The following is an 18,507-nucleotide window of genomic DNA, read 5'->3' as shown; positions in this document are numbered from 1 at the left end:
TTCCTTTTTTTCCTCTTTTTTTTTTTTAAGTGTTTTTGTTTTGTTTTGTACTGGTTTTGTACTGGTCCTGGGGCTTGTACTCGTGGCCTGGGCACTGTCCCTGAGCTTTTGTGGTTAAGGCTAACGCTCTACCACTTCAGCCACAGCTCCACTTCGGCTTTTTGGTGATTAATTTGGAGATGAGTTGCGAGGACATCATCGCCCGGGCTGGCTTTAAACTGTGAAGCCTCAAACCTCAGTCTCCTGATTATAGTAGAAAGAAGGGATTTGGGACCTCCGGTCTCAACGCTGGTTGGCTGAACCTCAGCTCAATCATTACCCAGCAGCCCACCCCTTCCTTTCGTACACCCAATCATCTCCCTCCTCCGTCAACAGGCTAGAAAGCGGAAGTGCCAGGACCACGGGTGCCCCCCAAATCCCGCCCCTTACACCTTCCCAGCCCTAGAAGTAGACGCGAATCCCGGAAGGGGCGGGCACAAGGCTACGGAGTGGGCGACGCAGCGGGGCGGGGCGTCCCGCTGCAAAGTGGCGGTTTCCTTGAGGTGGTTGCCTCGGTGTCCCCGCGTTGTTTGCCCGCTGCCGCGTCCACGGCCCGGGGTTTTGTCTGTCTGGGAGCGTCCGGAGGGGTGGACTCCGATTACGTCCATGTTGGGACGCTGCCACACGCCCAGGTTTCCCCCCGCCCCGGCAGGCCTGCGCCCGTGCCTTGGGTCCCGGTTCTCTCCCGGCCCCCTCTCCCTCCAGAGCCCGGTCAGCCTCTCCGGCCGCGCCGCTGCCTCCCCGGGGAGGCGGGGGCTTTGACCGCCGTGGTTTGGGAGGCGTTAGGCGTTTCGGTTTTTGTTTTTGTTGTTTTCTCCCTCACCAGGAGCCACCGATGCCGGGACGTGTGACCCCCCTCAAGAAGCCTCGGAGTGCCACAGCTTTGCCCCTGGCCCTAAACCCCATGAAGAGCCACGACGTGCTGGCCGTGTTGGCCGAGAGGAGCGAGGTCGTGGCGCCGGTGGGGGCGTGGGTGGAGCCGGCCTCCCCGCAGTGCAAGGAGATCCCGGCGCACGTGAGTGTCCGCCTGCCCCGGCTCCCCGGCTCCCCGCTCCCCGGTCACTGCCTTCCCGATCAGCTTGCTTTGAACGTGATGCTGGAGTTTGAACTCAGTGTCTCCTGCTTACAAGCTACATCCCCAGCCCGCCCCTCCCTCCCTCCCTCCCTCCCTCCCTCCCTCCCTCCCTTCCTCCCTTCCTCCCTTCCTCCCTTCCTTCCTTCCTTCCTTCCTTCCTTCCTTCCTTCCTTCCTTCCTTCCTTCCTTCCTTCCTTCCTTTTCTCTCTTTCTCTCTTTCTGCTTTAGTTAATTTTCAGGCTGGGCCTTGCATTTTTTCCCCCTGCAGGGGCAAGTTCTTAGCAGTTGTCCTCTTGGGTGGCTGAGATCATAGGCTTACACTCAGTTTCTTGACTGAGATGAGGTTTTTGCGAAAAAAAAAAACCAAAAAAAAACCTCAAACCACAGTCAATTGAAACTAAGTACAGGCAAGAGTGTCGTCATCCCGTTCCCCTCCCCCCCTCCCTCCCTCCCCCGTCCCCCATCTCACGTCCCACGTTCCCCCCCCCCCCTCCACCGCAACACCTCTAGTGTTTTTTGGTTTGGTTTTGTGTTTTTATGTCAGTCGTGGGGCCTGCATACTGTCCCTCAGCTCTAGGTTAGCGCTCTATCACTTGAGCCACAGTGCCACTTCTGGCTTTTTCTGCTTATGTGGGCTGAGGAATCAAACCCAGGGCCTCATGCATGATAGGCAAGAGCTCTACCACTGAGCCAACTTCCCAGCCCTGGCACCTATAGTTTTTGATGCTTAATAATGGTTGGAAGATACTTGTTTCACCTTAGTCCTGCCCCCCCCCCCCCCCATAGTATTGCAATACAATTATTTTCAGGCTTCTAAAAGTAGATTTGATCAGTTGATGTGAAAGGTTTAGTAGCGGCATAGTGGTTGACAGGATTATGAAAAATCAGGGTGGTGGGAAACTATAGGAAATTTTGAAGAAAAGATTGACTTTATTGTTTTAATTTTTACAGGTAATTTCATGATCATACTGCTTTTTACTTAGATTTTTTGCTTCAACGTTTCAAAAAGTTAGGGAGAGGGCTGGGAAGGTGGCTCAGTGGCAGGGTGCTTGCCTTGCACTCTGAGTTTGATTCCTCAGCACCACATAAGCAGAAAAAGCTGGAAGTGGCGCTGTGGCTCAAGTGGTAGAGGGCTAACCTTGAGCTGAAGAGCTGAGGGACAGAGCCCAGGCCCACAGTTCAGGCTCCACGTCCAGCAAAAAAAAAAAAAAAAAAAGTTAGGGAGAGATTGGATCCAAAGGTACAAGCTGGAATATAATTGTAACAATTAAGGCAGGAAGGATATTATTAAAATTTCTTTAGGTAAGAAAGAGAGAGGAAAAACCTTGAAAAAGGGGGATCAAGAATCAGTAAGATTTGATACAAAAAGATATTTTCACATTTCAGTTACACATCTTTTTAAGTCCTCAGATTTTGACATCTCTGTAATGTCAGTAGTATCAAACTGCCTACAATTTGACCCTGATCATCATATTTTTTCTTTATCTGTGCTGAATCTTAAATTGAATCTTAAGTTCCCACACATTAATTTAGAACATGTACAAACATTTCTCCTTTAACTTGTTTAAATCATTCTAGAACGCTTGCTTTAGCTTATTTACTCTGGATATCCACCTTTATTGACAGTTGTAGCACTGTCAAAGGAGATGTAAGTAGTTACTTCTAAAGTTTGGCTAAGAATTATATTTATCCTAAAAGGGGACTCCTATTAATTTTTCTCCACAAAATACTGAGAGGCCATCAGGATTCCTAGAAATGCCATAGAGCCCCACTCCCTGACAGTTGAAAGCCTAGCATCAGAATCACTTCTGTCTTATATCACATATGGCTATTACCTTATTTTATTTTTTGATCTAGTTGTCTTGTTCTGTATAACAAATGACTCCAGAACCTAGGGGCATAAGGCAAATAATACTTTGTGTTAGGAATTTAAGAGGCTACAGTGGGAAGCTTTGCCTTTGCTCAACTTGGGTGTCTTAAATAGTTGGACATGATATGTCTGGACAGCTTGACTGGGTTTTAGCTATTGGTTGAATTCCTTGGTTCTTTGTCATATGGCACTATATAGGCTGTAGTGTCCAAGATGGCTTTCTTACGTTCTGGCATTGAGTCTAGGATGATTAAAATGGCTGAGGGCTGGCTGGTATCTTTTTTTTTTTTTTTTTTTAATTGGTCGTGGGTCTTGAACTTAGGGGCTGGGTGCTATCCCTGAGCTTTTTGCTGAAGGCCAGCACTCTACCACTTGAGCCACCACTCCACTTCCCTTTTTCTAGTGGTTTATTGGAGGAGATGAGTCTTACAGATGTTCCTGCCTGTACTGGCTTTGAACTGAGATCCTCAGATCTCAGCCTCCTTAGTAGCTAGGATTACAAGTGTGAGCCACCAGTACCCAGCTGGCTGGTGTTTTTTTGTATTACACATGGCCTGTTTGACTAGCCTGTGCTTCCTTGAAACATGGTAGTCGCAGAATAATCAGAATTCTTGTATGTTGTTGGCTTCATCCAGAGAACATTCTAAGACCTCCAGGTAGACTTCCAGGTAGAAGTTGCTTCATGACCTTGCTTGAGAAGTCTCAGAGCCAACACCATGCCTCATTCCTTTGGGCATACAAATTGAGATCACATTCATGTGTTCTTTCAATATTATATAAACACTCCATTCTGTTAATAGTATGTATAGTGTAGGAAGGCAATGAGGAGTTAGGTGTAGAATCAAAACATTAATATTGCCAACTGCTTTTATTTTGTTTACTGTTAATATTCAGAGCACTTAGAGGAGATGACTGCAGACCAGGGACTGACATTGAAAGGTGTTCTAAGTCATTTAGAATACTTTGTGGAATTGCCCTCAGAGTTCATAATCTAGTGGGGCATTAATAAGTAATGTGTACAGTAACTTTAGTAAAATGAGAGGTTCCATAGCATAAAAGCTCAGAGGAAGTCAGTGTTTTAGGAGGTTGTGGGTGTGAATATTAGTCTTGTAAAGACTGTGTAGGCTATTACTGTGTGGAATTAAAAATAGATCATAATTCTGAGTGTGAAGACATTTTATAATAAGACGAATTTGGTAAGTAGTGAGCAGTCTGGTCTATTAATACTGTACATTAATTTTAGACAATATGCAACCCAAGTGGATTTAATTGACTCACTAATGAAATCATGTTTAGTTTTAGTTTAATAAAAGAAAAAAAAAACACTAGGATTTGAATGTTCACACAGTTCCTATTTAGCTTATGATTGGGTTGTGCTCTGCTTCTTGGCCCTTGCTTTCAGGCCTGGCCTAACTTCTTGATACTCACTAGCTATGTCTAGATCATTGGTTCTGAAGTTGATATCCTTACTTACAGTTTATAGTTTAAATTCTTCTGGGAGGTTTGGATTATAGGCTGAATTATTTTTTAGGTCTGTGTTTATAGTAGCGTTAATAAATAAAGCTACCCATTAAGTTCATTTTCTCTTTCATCTTTAAAGACTTCTGCATATATAATTGAAGAAGAACTAAAGGAACAACAAAGAAGAAAACAAGAAGCTTTGAAACATTTTCAGAGACAAGTCAAATACCGAGTAAATCAACAAGTCAGGCTTAGAAAAAAGCAACAGCTTCAGAAGTCTTATGAAGCAGTAAGTGCAAAAGAAAACTGAGCCTTAGTAGACTGAATGGCAAGTTTTATGAGCTAAGTTATTAGGCAGTAACAGTAACAGAATTGATTTTCTTTTGATTGCATGCTTTATATAATCAGTTTTCTAGTGGGCACAAGAGATTTTCATATTGAAAGACCTTTATTCCCATGTTCTGATTTGTTTTTTTGCTTTCACCAAATGAGTAGCAATTTCAGAATTTTAAATTTAGACTTGTTTGAATTCTAACTTTGCTACTTGCTATGTGATTGTAGGTTACTTAATTTATTAGCATCTTGTCAATAAAAAATATGATACCTGCCAGGCGCTGGTGGCTCACACCTGTAATCCTAGCTACTCAGGAGGCTGAGATCTGAGGATCACAGTACAAAGCTAGCCCAGGCGAGGAAAGTCCAAGAGACTCTTACCTCCAATTAACTACCAGAAAACGGGAAGTAGCGTTATGGCTCAAGTGGTAGAGCTCTCTCCTTGAGGTGAAGAGCTGAGGGACAGCACCCAGGTGGAGTTCAAGCCCCACAACTGACCAAAACAAAACCAAAAACCTATCTGACAGGATTATAATAACCTAAATAATTTATTAGCACATAGTAGTTGCTGGTAAATGTTAGTTTCTCTTGAAGCTAAAGCCTTATGTCCCCATCCTCTGCTCTAAATGAAAATCTTGGCTGCTTAAAGGGAGCACTGAATTGGAATGGAAACTCATCATCCCATTTTTTCCTTTGAGTAGGTAGAAAAAGAAGGCTCTATAGCCATGCAGTCTTCAGATCGAACTCTTAAAAGGACAAGTGTTTTTCCAAGTACTTTGAATGCTGCTATTGGAAGTTCTGTGTTACCTCCTTCCCAGATGCTTGGGGATACAGTAGATAATGGAGAGAATCACAGTGAATTATTCCAGCAAGCCCAGGCTGTAAGTATACATTCATTTTATTTTCAGTCTAGTTTTTTTTCTTTTCAACCTCCAAATCTAGGATATGGAACAAGGATCCCATTCAGCTTCACTTTTTATTATCTTTTTTATTTTTCCTGGAGACAGGATTTTGCTCTGCAGCCCAGGTGCCAACCTTACATCCCTATAGCAGCATGAGTTAGGTAGGAAGTCAGGTTATAAAAGCTTTAAGTGTTACAAAATAACTGGGAAGGTGGCTCAGTGGTAGAGTGCTTGCCTTGCATGCATGAGGCCCTGGGTTCGATTCCTCAGCACCACATAAGCAGAAAAAGCCGGAAGTGGCACTATGGCTCAAGTGGTAGAGGGCTAGCCTTGAGCTGAAAAGCTGGGGGACAGCGCCCGGGCCCAGAGTTCAGGCCCCACAACCGACCAAAAATAAATAAATAAAAAAGTGTTACAAAATATTAAAAAGTTTTTGAGTCCTGTTTTGCTTTTTTCCTTGAAAAGAAGGTATATGCCGGGTACTGATGGCTCACACCTGTAATCCTAGCTACTTAGGAAGCTGAGATCTGAGGATCATGGTTCAAAGCCAGCCCAGGCAGGAAAGTCCATGAGACTATCTCCAATAAATCACTAGAAAAACCAGAAGTGGCACTGTGGCTCAAGTGGTAGAGCACTCCCCTTGAGCTGAAGAACGCAGGAGCAGAGCCCAAGCCCAGAGTTCAAGTCCCAGGACTGACCAAAAAAAGAAAAGAAAAGGTGTATTAATAAAGTATATTAATATTAAGTGTATTAATTGGAAGAAAGTATACTAATAAAGCATATTCAATTAACTATTTCACACCTTGAACTTTTGCTTTTACAACTCTGTGACAATGGGTGTTTTAAAATTTTACCATTTCTTTTACAATTTTTATCCACTAGATGTCATTATGAAACTAAAAAATGAAATTGTTCAAGGACTAGCTTTTTTAGTTTTCTAGAATAGACTAAATGATAAACATAACTCACTATCTAAATGCTAATGGTCTTTTCAGTTTCCTTGTGTCTTGAAACTATATAAACATAGAATCATTGAGTTGCAAGGATTTTAAAGTTAATTGAACTATTTAAGGATGCAATGTTTGATGTCTGGAATATACTTCAAAATAATATTAGAGTGAGATGAACTAAGGACTTATATTTCAGGATTGAGTTTCTATGATGTCCCTTGATTACTGTGCATTAGTAGAGAATTGAAGGACATCTCATTTTTTTTTCATTCTCACCATATAATAATTAAAAAAATTATAAACTGTTCACTATTATTTCTTTTCTAGCATGGTTTATGTCAGCTTTTTGTTGCTTACTAAACTTTTTACTATCTTATGCTTTAATTTTATTTTCAAACTTTATGTGTATGAGCCACCATACTTGGCTCCTTATTTTCATTTTTAGTTCTCCATTACAATTCCAGTTTTCTAGCTTTTTAATCTGAAAATCATTACCTTTTGTAGATAAGTAAAGATTCCAATGATAGGCAATAACCTACTAAGTTTCTGTCACTCGTCATTGAAAACACTAATATTTTAGTTAGGCTCTTTTTGCTCCAAGAATTCAGGCTAATTCAAGCAAGAAAAAGTTTCAAGAGTATACATAAGGGTTGCAGAAATACCTCAAGTGGTAGAGCACTTGCCTGTCTTGGAAAGTCACTGAATTCAATCCCAAATAGTGCAGAACAAAAAGATAAAAAGACACTGGGTCTCTATTAAGAAAATTTTGCCGAGGAGACCTTGGTTTTCTCCTATTTCGTCCTGTAATGTTTTCAGGTGTCTGCTTTGACTCCGAGGTCTTTGATCCATTTGGAGTTGATTCTGGTGCAGGGTGATATATAAGGATCTAGCTTTAGTTTTCTCTACAAGTGATTAACCAGTTTTGCCAGCACCATTTACTGAAGAGACTGTCTTTCTTCCATTCTATTTTTTTAGCTCCCTTATCGAAGATTAGGTGGCCATGGGTCTGCGGGTTCATTTCTGGGTTTTCAATTCTATTCCATTGGTCCTAAGGTGTCTTCTTGTGCCAGTACCAAGCTGTTTTGATTACTCAACACAGATGCCCCTCAGTAGATGAATGGATCAAGAAAATGTGGTATATCTACACAGTGGAAGTCTATGCCTCTGTCAGAAAGAATGACATTGCCCCATTTGTTAGGAAATGGAAAGACTTGGAAAAAATTATATTAAATAAAGTAAGCCAGGCCCAAAAAACATAAGTCCCATGGTTTCTCTCTCTCTCTTTATTTTTTTTTTTGTCTCATGGGGCTTGAACTCTGGGCTTGGGTTCTGTCCCTGAGCTCTTCAGCTCAAGATGAGTGCTCTACCACTTGAGCCACAGCGCCACTTCGGTTTTCTGGTGGTTTATTGGAGATAAGAGTTTCACTGACTTTCCTGCCCAGGCTGGCTTTGAACTGCGATCCTCAGATCTCAGCCTCCTCAGTAGTTAGGATTACAGGTGTGAGCCACTGGCGCCTGGCTCCATGGTTTCTCTTATAACTAGTATGTGTCTGAGACAAGCAGAAAACATCAAATAAGATGATATTAGGCGAAATGAACCCCAAGATAAGGACACAAGTGGTTTTCTTCTTTTTTGCTATTGTTTCTGACGTATTTATAAGGTGATTTTTTTGGTTGCTTTGTGTGTTCTTTTCCCATAGTATAACCTCTGTTTTCACTGTATTTGATGTTGGTATAATTTGGGGTAGGGAAGGGAAAAAAACAAATTGTTTAAATAGGGATACAGGTGGACCCATTGCAACAATGAGATGTACAAGATGCTATGTTGAAAAACAAACTTTACAACTTTGGGGGTGGGGGAGTGTAGTCGTGGAGATAGGAGGGTAGGGGAAAACCCGGAGGAGGCAACAATGCTTGATAAGAAATGTACTCGTTACCTTGCTCATGTAATTGTAACCCCTCTGTACGGTATTTTCACAATAAAAAACTTATTTAAAAAAAAAGACGCTGGGACTTGGGTTAATCAAAATACAATTTGAACCTCACACAAATTCAAACTTCCTTTAAAGGTCTTTAAGTGAATGTTTTTCTGCATGTAAGATCCAGTGATGATAAGAGAATGATATAATTGAATTTATACTAGCATTTAGTCATTAACTTAATTGATTCAATTGCTCTCCTAGTGTGTCTCAAGAGTGAGGGATTTCCTAGGAAATGAGTCTTCCAGTCCTAAAACCTGGACATTTTCAGGCCAGCCAGTTCTTTGATCTTCCTGTCTCTACATAGATGTTTCTTTCTCATTGACTTACTTTCCCACACTTAGCTGGTATTCTTTTCACTTCATCACAACTGTACTTTTGGCATACTTAAGGCTCCTTTTGTGTCTTTTCTTCAGTTTGGGACCTTTTGGGTTCAAGTTCTGTCTGATTTTCTCTAATATTTCCTAGTTCCTTATCTCTGATAAAGAATCTTTTTTTTTTTTTTTTTTTGGTTGGTTGTGGGGCTTGAACTCTGCGCTTGGGCACTGTCCCTGCACTCTTCAGCTCAAGGGGAGCGCTCTACTGCTTGAGCCACAGCACCACCTCCGGTTTTCTAGTGGTTTATTGGAGATACGAGTCTCACAGACTTTACTGCCTGGGCTGGTTTTGAACAGTTATCCTTAGATCTCAGCTTCCTGAGTAGCTGGGATTACAGGTGTGAGCCACTGGTGCCTAGCTGATAAAGAATCTTTATTGGCCTTTTTTTTGTTGTTGTTGTTGCATTAGGTTCTGGCTTACAGGCTATCCTATAGAGAGGTATGGACAGTGAAAGAGAAAGCTTATGTAACGCTGATGCCTTACATTGGGGTTTATGGACTATAATAAGAGACTTGTGTGAGTTTCAGCTTTTTGTGGCTATTGAAAAGTAGAACATTTAAAAATAACTAGCTTGCAAATAAGCCACATTGCTCTTGAATAAAATTCAGCTTTGAGTGGATCTTTATGGTATCACATGCTTTTTTTTTTTTTTTTTTTTTTTTCTTTTTTTTTTTTTTTTTTTATTGTAAAGCTACTATACAGAGGGTCACAGTTACATGAGTGAGGTTATGAGTACACTTCCTCTTGAACATTGTTACCCCCTCCATTGTTTTCCCCCTACCATCCCCTCCCTCCCTCCCTTCCCCGAGGTTCTTTTTTTTTTTTTTTTTTTTTTGATTGGTATCACATGCTTTTAAAATTGGTATAGATAGGGCTGGGAAGGTGACTCAGTGGTAGAATTCTTGCCTTGCATGTGTGAGTCTCTGGGTTCGATTCCTCAGCACCACATAAATAGAAAAGGCTGGAAATGGTGCTATGGCTCAAGTGATAGAGTACTAGCCTTGAGGTGAAGAGCTGAGGGATAGCACCCAGGCCCAGAGTTCAGGCCCCAGGACCAGGAAAAAAAAATTGGTATAGGCAAACTGCAGGTGCCAGTGGCTCATGCCTGAAATTCTAGTTATTCAGGAGGCTGAGATGTAAGGATGATGGTTCAAAGCTATTCTGGGCAGAAAATTCAGTGATTCTTATCTCTAATTAACTACCAGAAAACTGGAAGTGGCACTGTGGCTCAAAGTGGTAGAGCATTAGCCTTGAGCACAAGACCCATGACCACTACCACCAACAACAATGGTATAGGCTCATGACAATAAAGTAGCTGAAATACTGTAAATGTCAGATCTTATCTGTTATCTTGTTGTATGACCTAAGTAATTGTTTAATATAATAAATTCTTTCTAATCTTTAAGTAAAAATTTATATTAACAATTACTTAAAAAACTGATGAAAATATGAATAAAAAAAGTGTCATAGTAGACATATATATTTATCAAACTTTATCCTGTATACTTAGCTTGATGTTTTAAATTTTAATATAGGACTATACCTTCTTTAGATTTTAAGATATAAATCTCAAAATTTGTTATGTCGTCTAGCTTTTGTTACATCAGATAAAATTCTCTTGCTAATAGTTAGGTTTCTGTGTGTGAAATAGACGGTTTTATTATTGAATATAGAGAACACTGTTAAGATCTACATTACTTGATATACCACCCTGGTTCCAATCAGCTAAGGCTGCTGGGAAAGAGGCTGCCATACAGGCTGTCCCTATATTAGTGTTTGTGGGGTTGTCAGTTTCCCTTAGAAGGCACAACAGTTGGTTGTGTGGTACCTCTGGAATATGTCTTTACCAGTCAATGAGAACCAAATTTTCTTGGCATTAATTTTTTTTTTTTTTACTAGATGGAAGAAAATCTAGACCAGTGTTTTCTAGCATATTCCTGAAAGAAAGAGAGAGAGAGAGTGTGTGTGTATTGCATATCTGCAGTATATATCTGCAATATGAGAACCTAAAATGAAGCTGCATACTTACATTGCTCATGGAATGATGGCTTTGTGAGGGAAATTGTCAAGGAATATTTTCTTTTTTTTCCATGTTTAGTTTTATTGAGATTACATATGCACATAGTTTAAAACAAGTAAAAGAAGATGGGCACAATATTGCACCGAAGTACTTTGCCCATTCATTCCCCTGGCCAAAGCAGCTATTTGACTATTTAAAACAGGTTTTTTCTTTTGGTGCTAGCATTCATATTTCTAAGTAATGTACTTATAGTGGTTTTATTTTAGTGTTTTTTTTAAGGCATTTTTATTGATGTCCCACTAGAAAAGATGAGGATTTAGCTTTCGTTCTACCTATTCCTGCCATTATGCATGTACTTTTCCATCCTTCACCCTCTATAGTTTTATTGTAATTTTGCTTAGATGATACCATTTACAGTGTTATGACTTTGTAAACATTACAGCTAATCCAGGTAGTAAACTGATTACTTTTCCTTCTTTGGCTTTTTGTTTTATCTGGAGTTGCACTGATAATTCCATTTCTTAGGTTTTCTGTGCAGTTGTGAACAGTATACTCTGTCAGAGAATCTTTTTTTTTTTTTTTGTCGTGGGGCTTGAACTCTGGGCCTGGGCGCTGTCCCTCAGCTCTTCAGCTCAAGGATAGCGCTCTACCACTTGAGCTACAGCACCACTTCTGGTTTTCTAGTGGTTTATTGGAGATAAGAGTTTCACGGACTTTCCTGCCTAGGCTGGCTTTGAACTGTGATCCTCAGATCTCAGCCTCCTGGGTAACTAGGATTACAGATGTGAGCCACCAATACCCGGCTTCTTTTAAGTCTTGATCTGAGATTTGGTGTTAATGTAGATTAATTATAGTTAACAGTTACAGGTGAATGAATGGTTTAGTTCTATTATAAAATATAATTGGAATAAGTTTTTGTATTTGAGTATTCATACACAGATTGTAGGTACACATGTATAAATTTTTGTTGTTGTTGTTGTTGTTGTGGGGCTGAACTCTGGGCCTGGGCACTGTCTCTAAGCTCTTCAACTCGGGGCAAGTGCTCTACCACTTGAGCCACAGGGCCATTTCTGGTTTTCTGGTGGTTAATTGGAGTTAGAGTCTCACAGGTGAACTTTCCTGCCTGTTTGCTGCCTGATTGAACCACAATCCTCAGATCTCAGCCTCTTGAGTAGCTAGGATTATAGGTGTGAGCCACTGGCACTCGGCCCGGGCGGTATAAATGTTCTTTTAAGCAGCTACAGTTGTAATGATCACTATTGTCTTGCAGCAAGAGGAGTGTACTTACATACTTGTTTGCTGTAATTATCATATAATTTTATAGTAGTTACAGTCCCCTATTTTGTTTTTACATAATGCTTACAAATATTAACTTTAGTTCTTTTATCAGTTACATTTCTGGTGGCTGCTATGATAGCCTCAGATTTTATTACCTTAAACTGAATGGCTTAAAATGACAAAAGTGGATTTTCTCACAGTTCTGAAGACCAGAACTCCAAAATCAGTTTCATTGAACCAACATTAAGGTGTCATTGTGGTCGTGCTGCCTCCACAGATTTTTAGGGGAAAATTTGTTCCTTGATATTCCCAGGAATGCCTACTGACTTTCTTTGCTTGTGACCACATTGTGCTGCTCTGCCTGTACCTTTTCTTTTGTCTTACAAATACACTTAGGACAGCATCTAGTGCCTATCTGGATACTCCAGGATTGTTACCTAATCTCAAGATCCTTAACTTCATCATGTCTGCAAAAGTTCTTTTTCCTTATATTAAAAAAGTGACATTTTAATTTCAGGGATTAGGCCCTTGTGCTTTTAGTTGTCCATTATTCAGCCTCCTGTATCCTCAGCCACAATTACAAGGGTGAGATTTAGTGAAGATTTTAGGCAACAAAAAAGAAACTCAACAAATGTCATGCCAAACCTAATTGCTAGCAATTAAGATTTGAAGGGAAATGAAGATTCAGAAGTCTTTTTAATGGTTACAAAAGAGCTTTTGATCTTCCATTACATGATGCGGGCCAGTAGCACCCACAGTACCTGACAGTGTTTAAAAGCAGGCATATCTGTACCTTTGTATTTTGTTTATAACTTCAATTGCATGTATATCTCTTTGCATTGTGAATAGCTATGTTTTGGCCTTTTTAGCCAACTCTGTAACTAATCAGATCTAGAAGGTTTTCTCTTGATAGAACAAAGCAAGGTTAATGTTTCAAGGTTATTTATTTATGGATCTGTAGAAGCAGCTCTAAAATGGAAATGAAATGCTGTAGAAAAACAAGACTGGTAGTGAAAAATAGTGTTTTTATCCCTATCTTTATTAGTGAAAATCAGTATGTGTTCTTTATACCTATAAATCCTAGTCCTCATTTTCCTACAAGGGAGATCTGATACCATTAAACTTTTAATTAATGGGTTAGAAATAGTCCTGACCTTGCCATAATTTTCTTACTATGGAAGTATTTGTATAGGGCCTAATGCTGTACTTATCCTACATGATGATACATATTCATTTCTTTTTCCTAAAGGGACTTTTGATTTTTGAGATGTAGCTCTGGCTTTCTTGGAACTTGTGATCCTCCTACTTTAGCCTCGCAAATTTTAGGATGATAAGCATGCACCACCAAACCTGGCTTCTGAGTAGACATTTTTTGTAGATTTGAGAGATATAGGATGTGGTCCTGAAAAAATAAAAATATTTATATATTGAATTACTAGAGTTAAGGAATGAACACAACTTTAATATAGTTATTTATCAGATGTTACATAACTTTACTATAAATAGTCATTTATCAGATGTTACTTAGAGTAGTTAAAACACATTAATTCTTTTTTTTTGGCGGGGAGGGAGGATGGCAATGGTCTTGAGGCATGAACTCAGGGCTTGGACACTGTTCCTGAGCTTTCTTGCTTAAGTCTAGTGTTGTACCACTTGAGCCACAGCTCCACTTCTGGCTTTTTTGGTGGTTAATTAGAGGTAAGAGTCCACCTGCTTGGGCTAACTTTGAACTCTGATCTTCAGATCTCAAGTCTCCTGAGTAGCTAGTACAGGTATGAGCCACCGGTGTTTGGCAACACCTTGATTCTTTAAAGATTTTTGTGCTCTGTAGTAACTTCTTCCCACAGATGGAGATCAAACATTGGGGGAAGTGAAGAGAGTCCCATAAATAAAAACAAAGTTTTTAGAACTAGAGTTCTGAGTTTCTAGCAAGGAATAATGAAAACAACTAGGCAAATGAAGGTCAGTTAGAGAAATAACTCCTAATTAAAAGATAACTAAAAAGTAAGGAAGATATCTATTTGCAAGTGTAATAGCTCATATTTTAAGTTTGGAATTTTGTGTACAAGGTTAATATAAAGTATATACTGTTTAAAAATCCATTTCAGTAGCAATTCTTTTTTTTGGGGGGGGGGGTTTGGTCATGGGGCCTGAACTTTGGGCCTGGGCGCTGTCCCTCAGCTCTTTAGCTCAAGGCTAGCACTCTACCACTTGAGCCGTAGCACCACTTCTGGCTTTTTCTGCTTATGTGGTGCTGAGGAATCGAACCCAGGGCCTCATGTATGCAAGGCAAGCACTCTACCACTGAACCACCTTCCCAGCCCCAGTAGCAATTCTTAAGTTATGAAATTATCAAGTTATTTTAGAATAATAATAAGGTAAAACATTATCAGCAGATCAAAGTCTCTTTTGCAAATAATTTTCTTAGATCTGGCTTTTTTAAATAATAGGGATTTATTTTCTGGTGCTTAGTCCATTTGGTATTAAGACTTTAACTTGTTTCTGTTTTTTTTTCCCCATTAACTTGTTTCTGTTTTTTTTTCCCCAACTTTCCCTGACAGCTTAGTCAAACCATGAAACAGGCACGACACCAGCTGGCATCCTTTAAAACGGTGAGTGAAAAAAAGATGTTAGCCCCAATGGCTAATGCCTGTAATCCTAGCTACTTAGGAAGCTGAGATGTAAGGATCACAATTCAAAGCCAAAATGGAGCTGTGGATCAAGTGGTAGAGCACTAGTCTTCAGCAAAAAGAAACTCAGGGACAGCACCCAGGTCCTGAGTTCAACCCCTCCCCCCCAGGACTGGCAAAAAGGAAAAAAAAGATAGTAGACTGGGTATGATGGCTCAAGCCTGTAATCTTAGCTGTTTATGAGATCCAAAGGGTTAACAGTTTGAGGCCAACATGGGCAAACAAAATTTTGAGAGACTTTATCTCAATACAGTGATATGTATGTATCTGTCATCCTAGCTATGCAGGGAAGTATAATCCAGCCAGCTTGGGCATAAAAGGAGGCCCTATCTTAAAAAGAACCAGTTTAAAAAAGAGCTGGCAGAGTAGCTTAAGGTCCTGTAAGTATAAGGCAGGGACTAGGAAAAATAAAAGCAACATCAGTATTTTCAAAAGGAAGAAGGTAGAAAGAAAGAAAAATCTCCTATTGAAGAAGTAAATTAATTTCCAATACACTGTTTTTAAATACAGGTAAAAAATACGGGTAACAATTTGCACCATAGTATAATTTAAAATGGAAATAACCTTCCCCAGGGTTGGGGAAACTCGAGCAAATTATAATATATCCGCATAGAGCAGTTGCAAAAAAGTACCATGTTCAAAGACAATCTGAAATTAGGGGAAAGTACAACATAAGGTTAAATGAGAATAGATATAAAGTTATAGATAAGTGATATCTACACATCTAATATTTGTCATATATATATATATATATATTTGTAGAATGTTTACTTGCTAGATTTTGTTCCAGAAATAGCACTTTATATTGGTGAAAATACAGACGATGATCTCGTAGGGAATTTCTTTCTTCTGTACAAGTACAGATGTATGTATATACATGCAAGTAAATGCTGGCTTTCAAGTGAGTAGTGTTATAAAGAAAAAGCAAAATAAAGAGCTAGGGAGAGGATGCTATGTAGATAGACAAAAGTCTGGATATAAATTACATGAGAGGCTAAGTGCTGGTGACTCATCCTGTAATTCTAGCTACTCAGGAGGCTAAGATCTGCAGATCACAAATCAAAACCAGTCCAGGCAGCAAAGTTGGTGAGACTCTTATCTCCAATTAACCACCAAAAAGCTGGATGTAGAGCTGTGGTTCAAGTGATAAAAGTGCTAACTTTGAACTGAAAAGCTCCGGGATAGCACCTCATCCCTTAGTTTAAGCCTCGGAACCTGCTCACACACACAAATAAAAAATAAAGTTTATTTATTAAATAAAAGTTATTTCTACCTGTGGTGGGCTGGGATGTAGCTCAGTGGCAAAGTGCTTGCCTAGCAAGTGCAACGTCCTGGGTTCGATCCCTAGTACCAAAAAAGAAAAGACAAAAAAAAATACAGTTAAAAAACAAAAACCCAAACAAGAAATATCTGTGGTGCTAGGTATTGAACCCAGCGCCTCATACATGCTATGCAAGTGCTCTACTACTAAACTGTATCACTGGCAATACTGATTATATCAGTTTATTATTATAGGTGACCTTAATTTTCTTCTTTGTCTTTTTTATTTTATTTATTTATTATTGTGAAAATACTGTACAGAGGGGTTACAATTACATGGGCAAGATAATGAGTACATTTCTTTGTCTTTTTTATTTTTTAATTCTTTTTTTTTTGTCAGTCATGGGGCTTGAACTGTGAGCCTGGGCCCTGTCCCTCAGCTCTTCAGCTCAAGGCTGGTGCTCTACCACTTGAGCCACAGCTCCACTTCGGGCTTTTTCTGCTTATGTGGTGCTGAGGAATTGAACCCAGGGCCTCAAGCATGCAAGGCAAGCACTCTACCACTGAGCCACCTTCCCAGCCCCTCACTATTTATTTTTTTGTTTGTTTTGGTTGGTTGTGGGGCTTGAACTCTGGGCTTGGGCATTCTCCCTGCGCTCTTCAGCTCAAGGCGAGCGCTCTACTACTTGAGCCACAGTGCCACTTCCGGTTTTCTAGTGGTTTATTGGAGTTAAGAGTCTCATGGACTTTTCTGCCCGGACTGGCTTTGAACTGTGATTCTCAGATCTCAGCCTCCTGAGTAGCTAGGATTACAGGCATGAACCACTGGTGCCCAGCTCACTATTTTTTTTTTTTTTTTAAATAAAGGAATTCTTTTGGCTCCAGTTCTAGAGTAAATAATTGGAATCTAAATATGGAGGTGACTTAAAAGGCTATTTAAACCTTTACTTGTAAATGACATTGTTTTGGTGCCTGTTTATTCAGAGTTCACAAAAGTGGTGCTCAATTCAGATGTGTTCTGTGGTTACTTAGTTTTAGCAATCAAGTTTCTTTTTTCTGTTTGTGTTTTTGTTGGTCCTGGGGCTTGAACTCTGAGCCTGGGCGCTGTCCTTAAGCTCTTCAGCTCAAGGTGAACACTCTACCACTTGAGCCACAGCACCACTTCTAGTTTTCTGGTGGCTAATTGGAGATAAAAGTCTTACAGGCGACTTTCCTGCCCAGGATGGCTTTGAACTGAGATCCTCAGTTCTCAGCCTCTTACATAGCTAGTATTATAGGCATGAGCACTGGCTTTCATAGATTATATGCAGTTACGTGTCACTTAGTGACAGGGACATGGCCTAGAGAAATATGTGCCAACTGGTTTTGTCATTGTGTAAATAAAATGCAAACTAAGGGCTTTGTCATTAGGTGACAATCTTAGGGGACCACTGTTACATAATGTTGTGTTTTCCTAAGTATCTCAGCACAGTCACCGAATAGTTTGTCTTTATGTTTGCAGTTAGCTTACCAAACTATAAATACATCCCTCCTTAATAATAATTTAAAAATTTATAATTTAAATAGAAAAAAGAAAATATATATAGATGTATATTCTCATTTGGCAATTAATCTTACCTGTAGTCAGTAAAGCTACGTTTTTCTAGTGTTATCTTGTTGTGAGTATGGAAATACCCTTTCTTTGTACCTCAGTTGTTCTCAGAGGCTTAACAGTTCTCATGCCTATCATGTTTGGGCTATTAAGCTCACTCCAGGATACTGTTAGGAAGACACGATTGGTACTAGAGATTGCTATTTTATAGCAGTATTTTGATTGGTGCTTTTTCAGAAAGAATAGGATTAATTCTGAAATAACATCCTTGTACAAACCAGTTTTATATGTCAGGGATGCCATTTAAATATATTCATTATTATGATGATAATGATTTCAGACTTGTTTCCAAAGAATACATGTTTGTTTGTTTATAGCAGCAAAACAACAGAAACAGATCCACTTCATATAATTGGGAATGAGCTAAGAAGTTAGTGAAATTTTTCTTATCACTGCCAAGTCTTTTCCTTCAAGCTGAAATTTTTAAAAAGATCTTATTTTTTGTGTGAAGTGGGAATCTGCCAACCAGAAAGAACAAAGTAGAACCCCGTTTAGTTCTGCTTTTATTTCCTTGTTATACTTCAGTGACATTACTCTGGTTGTTCCAGATTTGAGGATATGAGTAGAACATAATACTTGCTTGGCCTCTGTCAAATTGCCAAGTCTAAAGTCATAAGTCTT

The 18,507-nt window shown here is 39.6% G+C and overlaps 1 protein-coding gene across 3 annotated transcripts in view; it reads left to right on the top strand.

Moving 5' to 3' along the window:
• The first annotated feature begins 527 nt into the window (after nucleotides 1-527).
• The window catches only part of Ccdc15 (coiled-coil domain containing 15), a 48,211-nt gene continuing 30,231 nt past the window's right edge, over nucleotides 528-18,507 (top strand). For 2 of the 3 annotated variants that reach the window (XM_042674886.1, XM_042674884.1), the window contains exons 1-4: nucleotides 528-1,054; nucleotides 4,585-4,734; nucleotides 5,480-5,659; nucleotides 14,847-14,897. In XM_042674886.1, coding sequence (XP_042530820.1) covers nucleotides 875-1,054; nucleotides 4,585-4,734; nucleotides 5,480-5,659; nucleotides 14,847-14,897 — 561 coding nt within the window. In that variant the 5' untranslated portion in view covers nucleotides 528-874. Of the gene's footprint in view, nucleotides 1,055-4,584; nucleotides 4,735-5,476; nucleotides 5,660-14,846; nucleotides 14,898-18,507 lie in introns of those variants that run through there. The other variant, XM_042674887.1, reaches the window with a different exon arrangement.

This window comes from Dipodomys spectabilis, unplaced genomic scaffold (genome assembly GCF_019054845.1).
Source record: "Dipodomys spectabilis isolate Male_0828 unplaced genomic scaffold, ASM1905484v1 ptg000023l, whole genome shotgun sequence".
Taxonomy (NCBI): domain Eukaryota; kingdom Metazoa; phylum Chordata; class Mammalia; order Rodentia; family Heteromyidae; genus Dipodomys; species Dipodomys spectabilis.
Note: the sequence above shows the minus strand (reverse complement) of the source record. Positions and strands in the feature narration are given on the sequence as shown.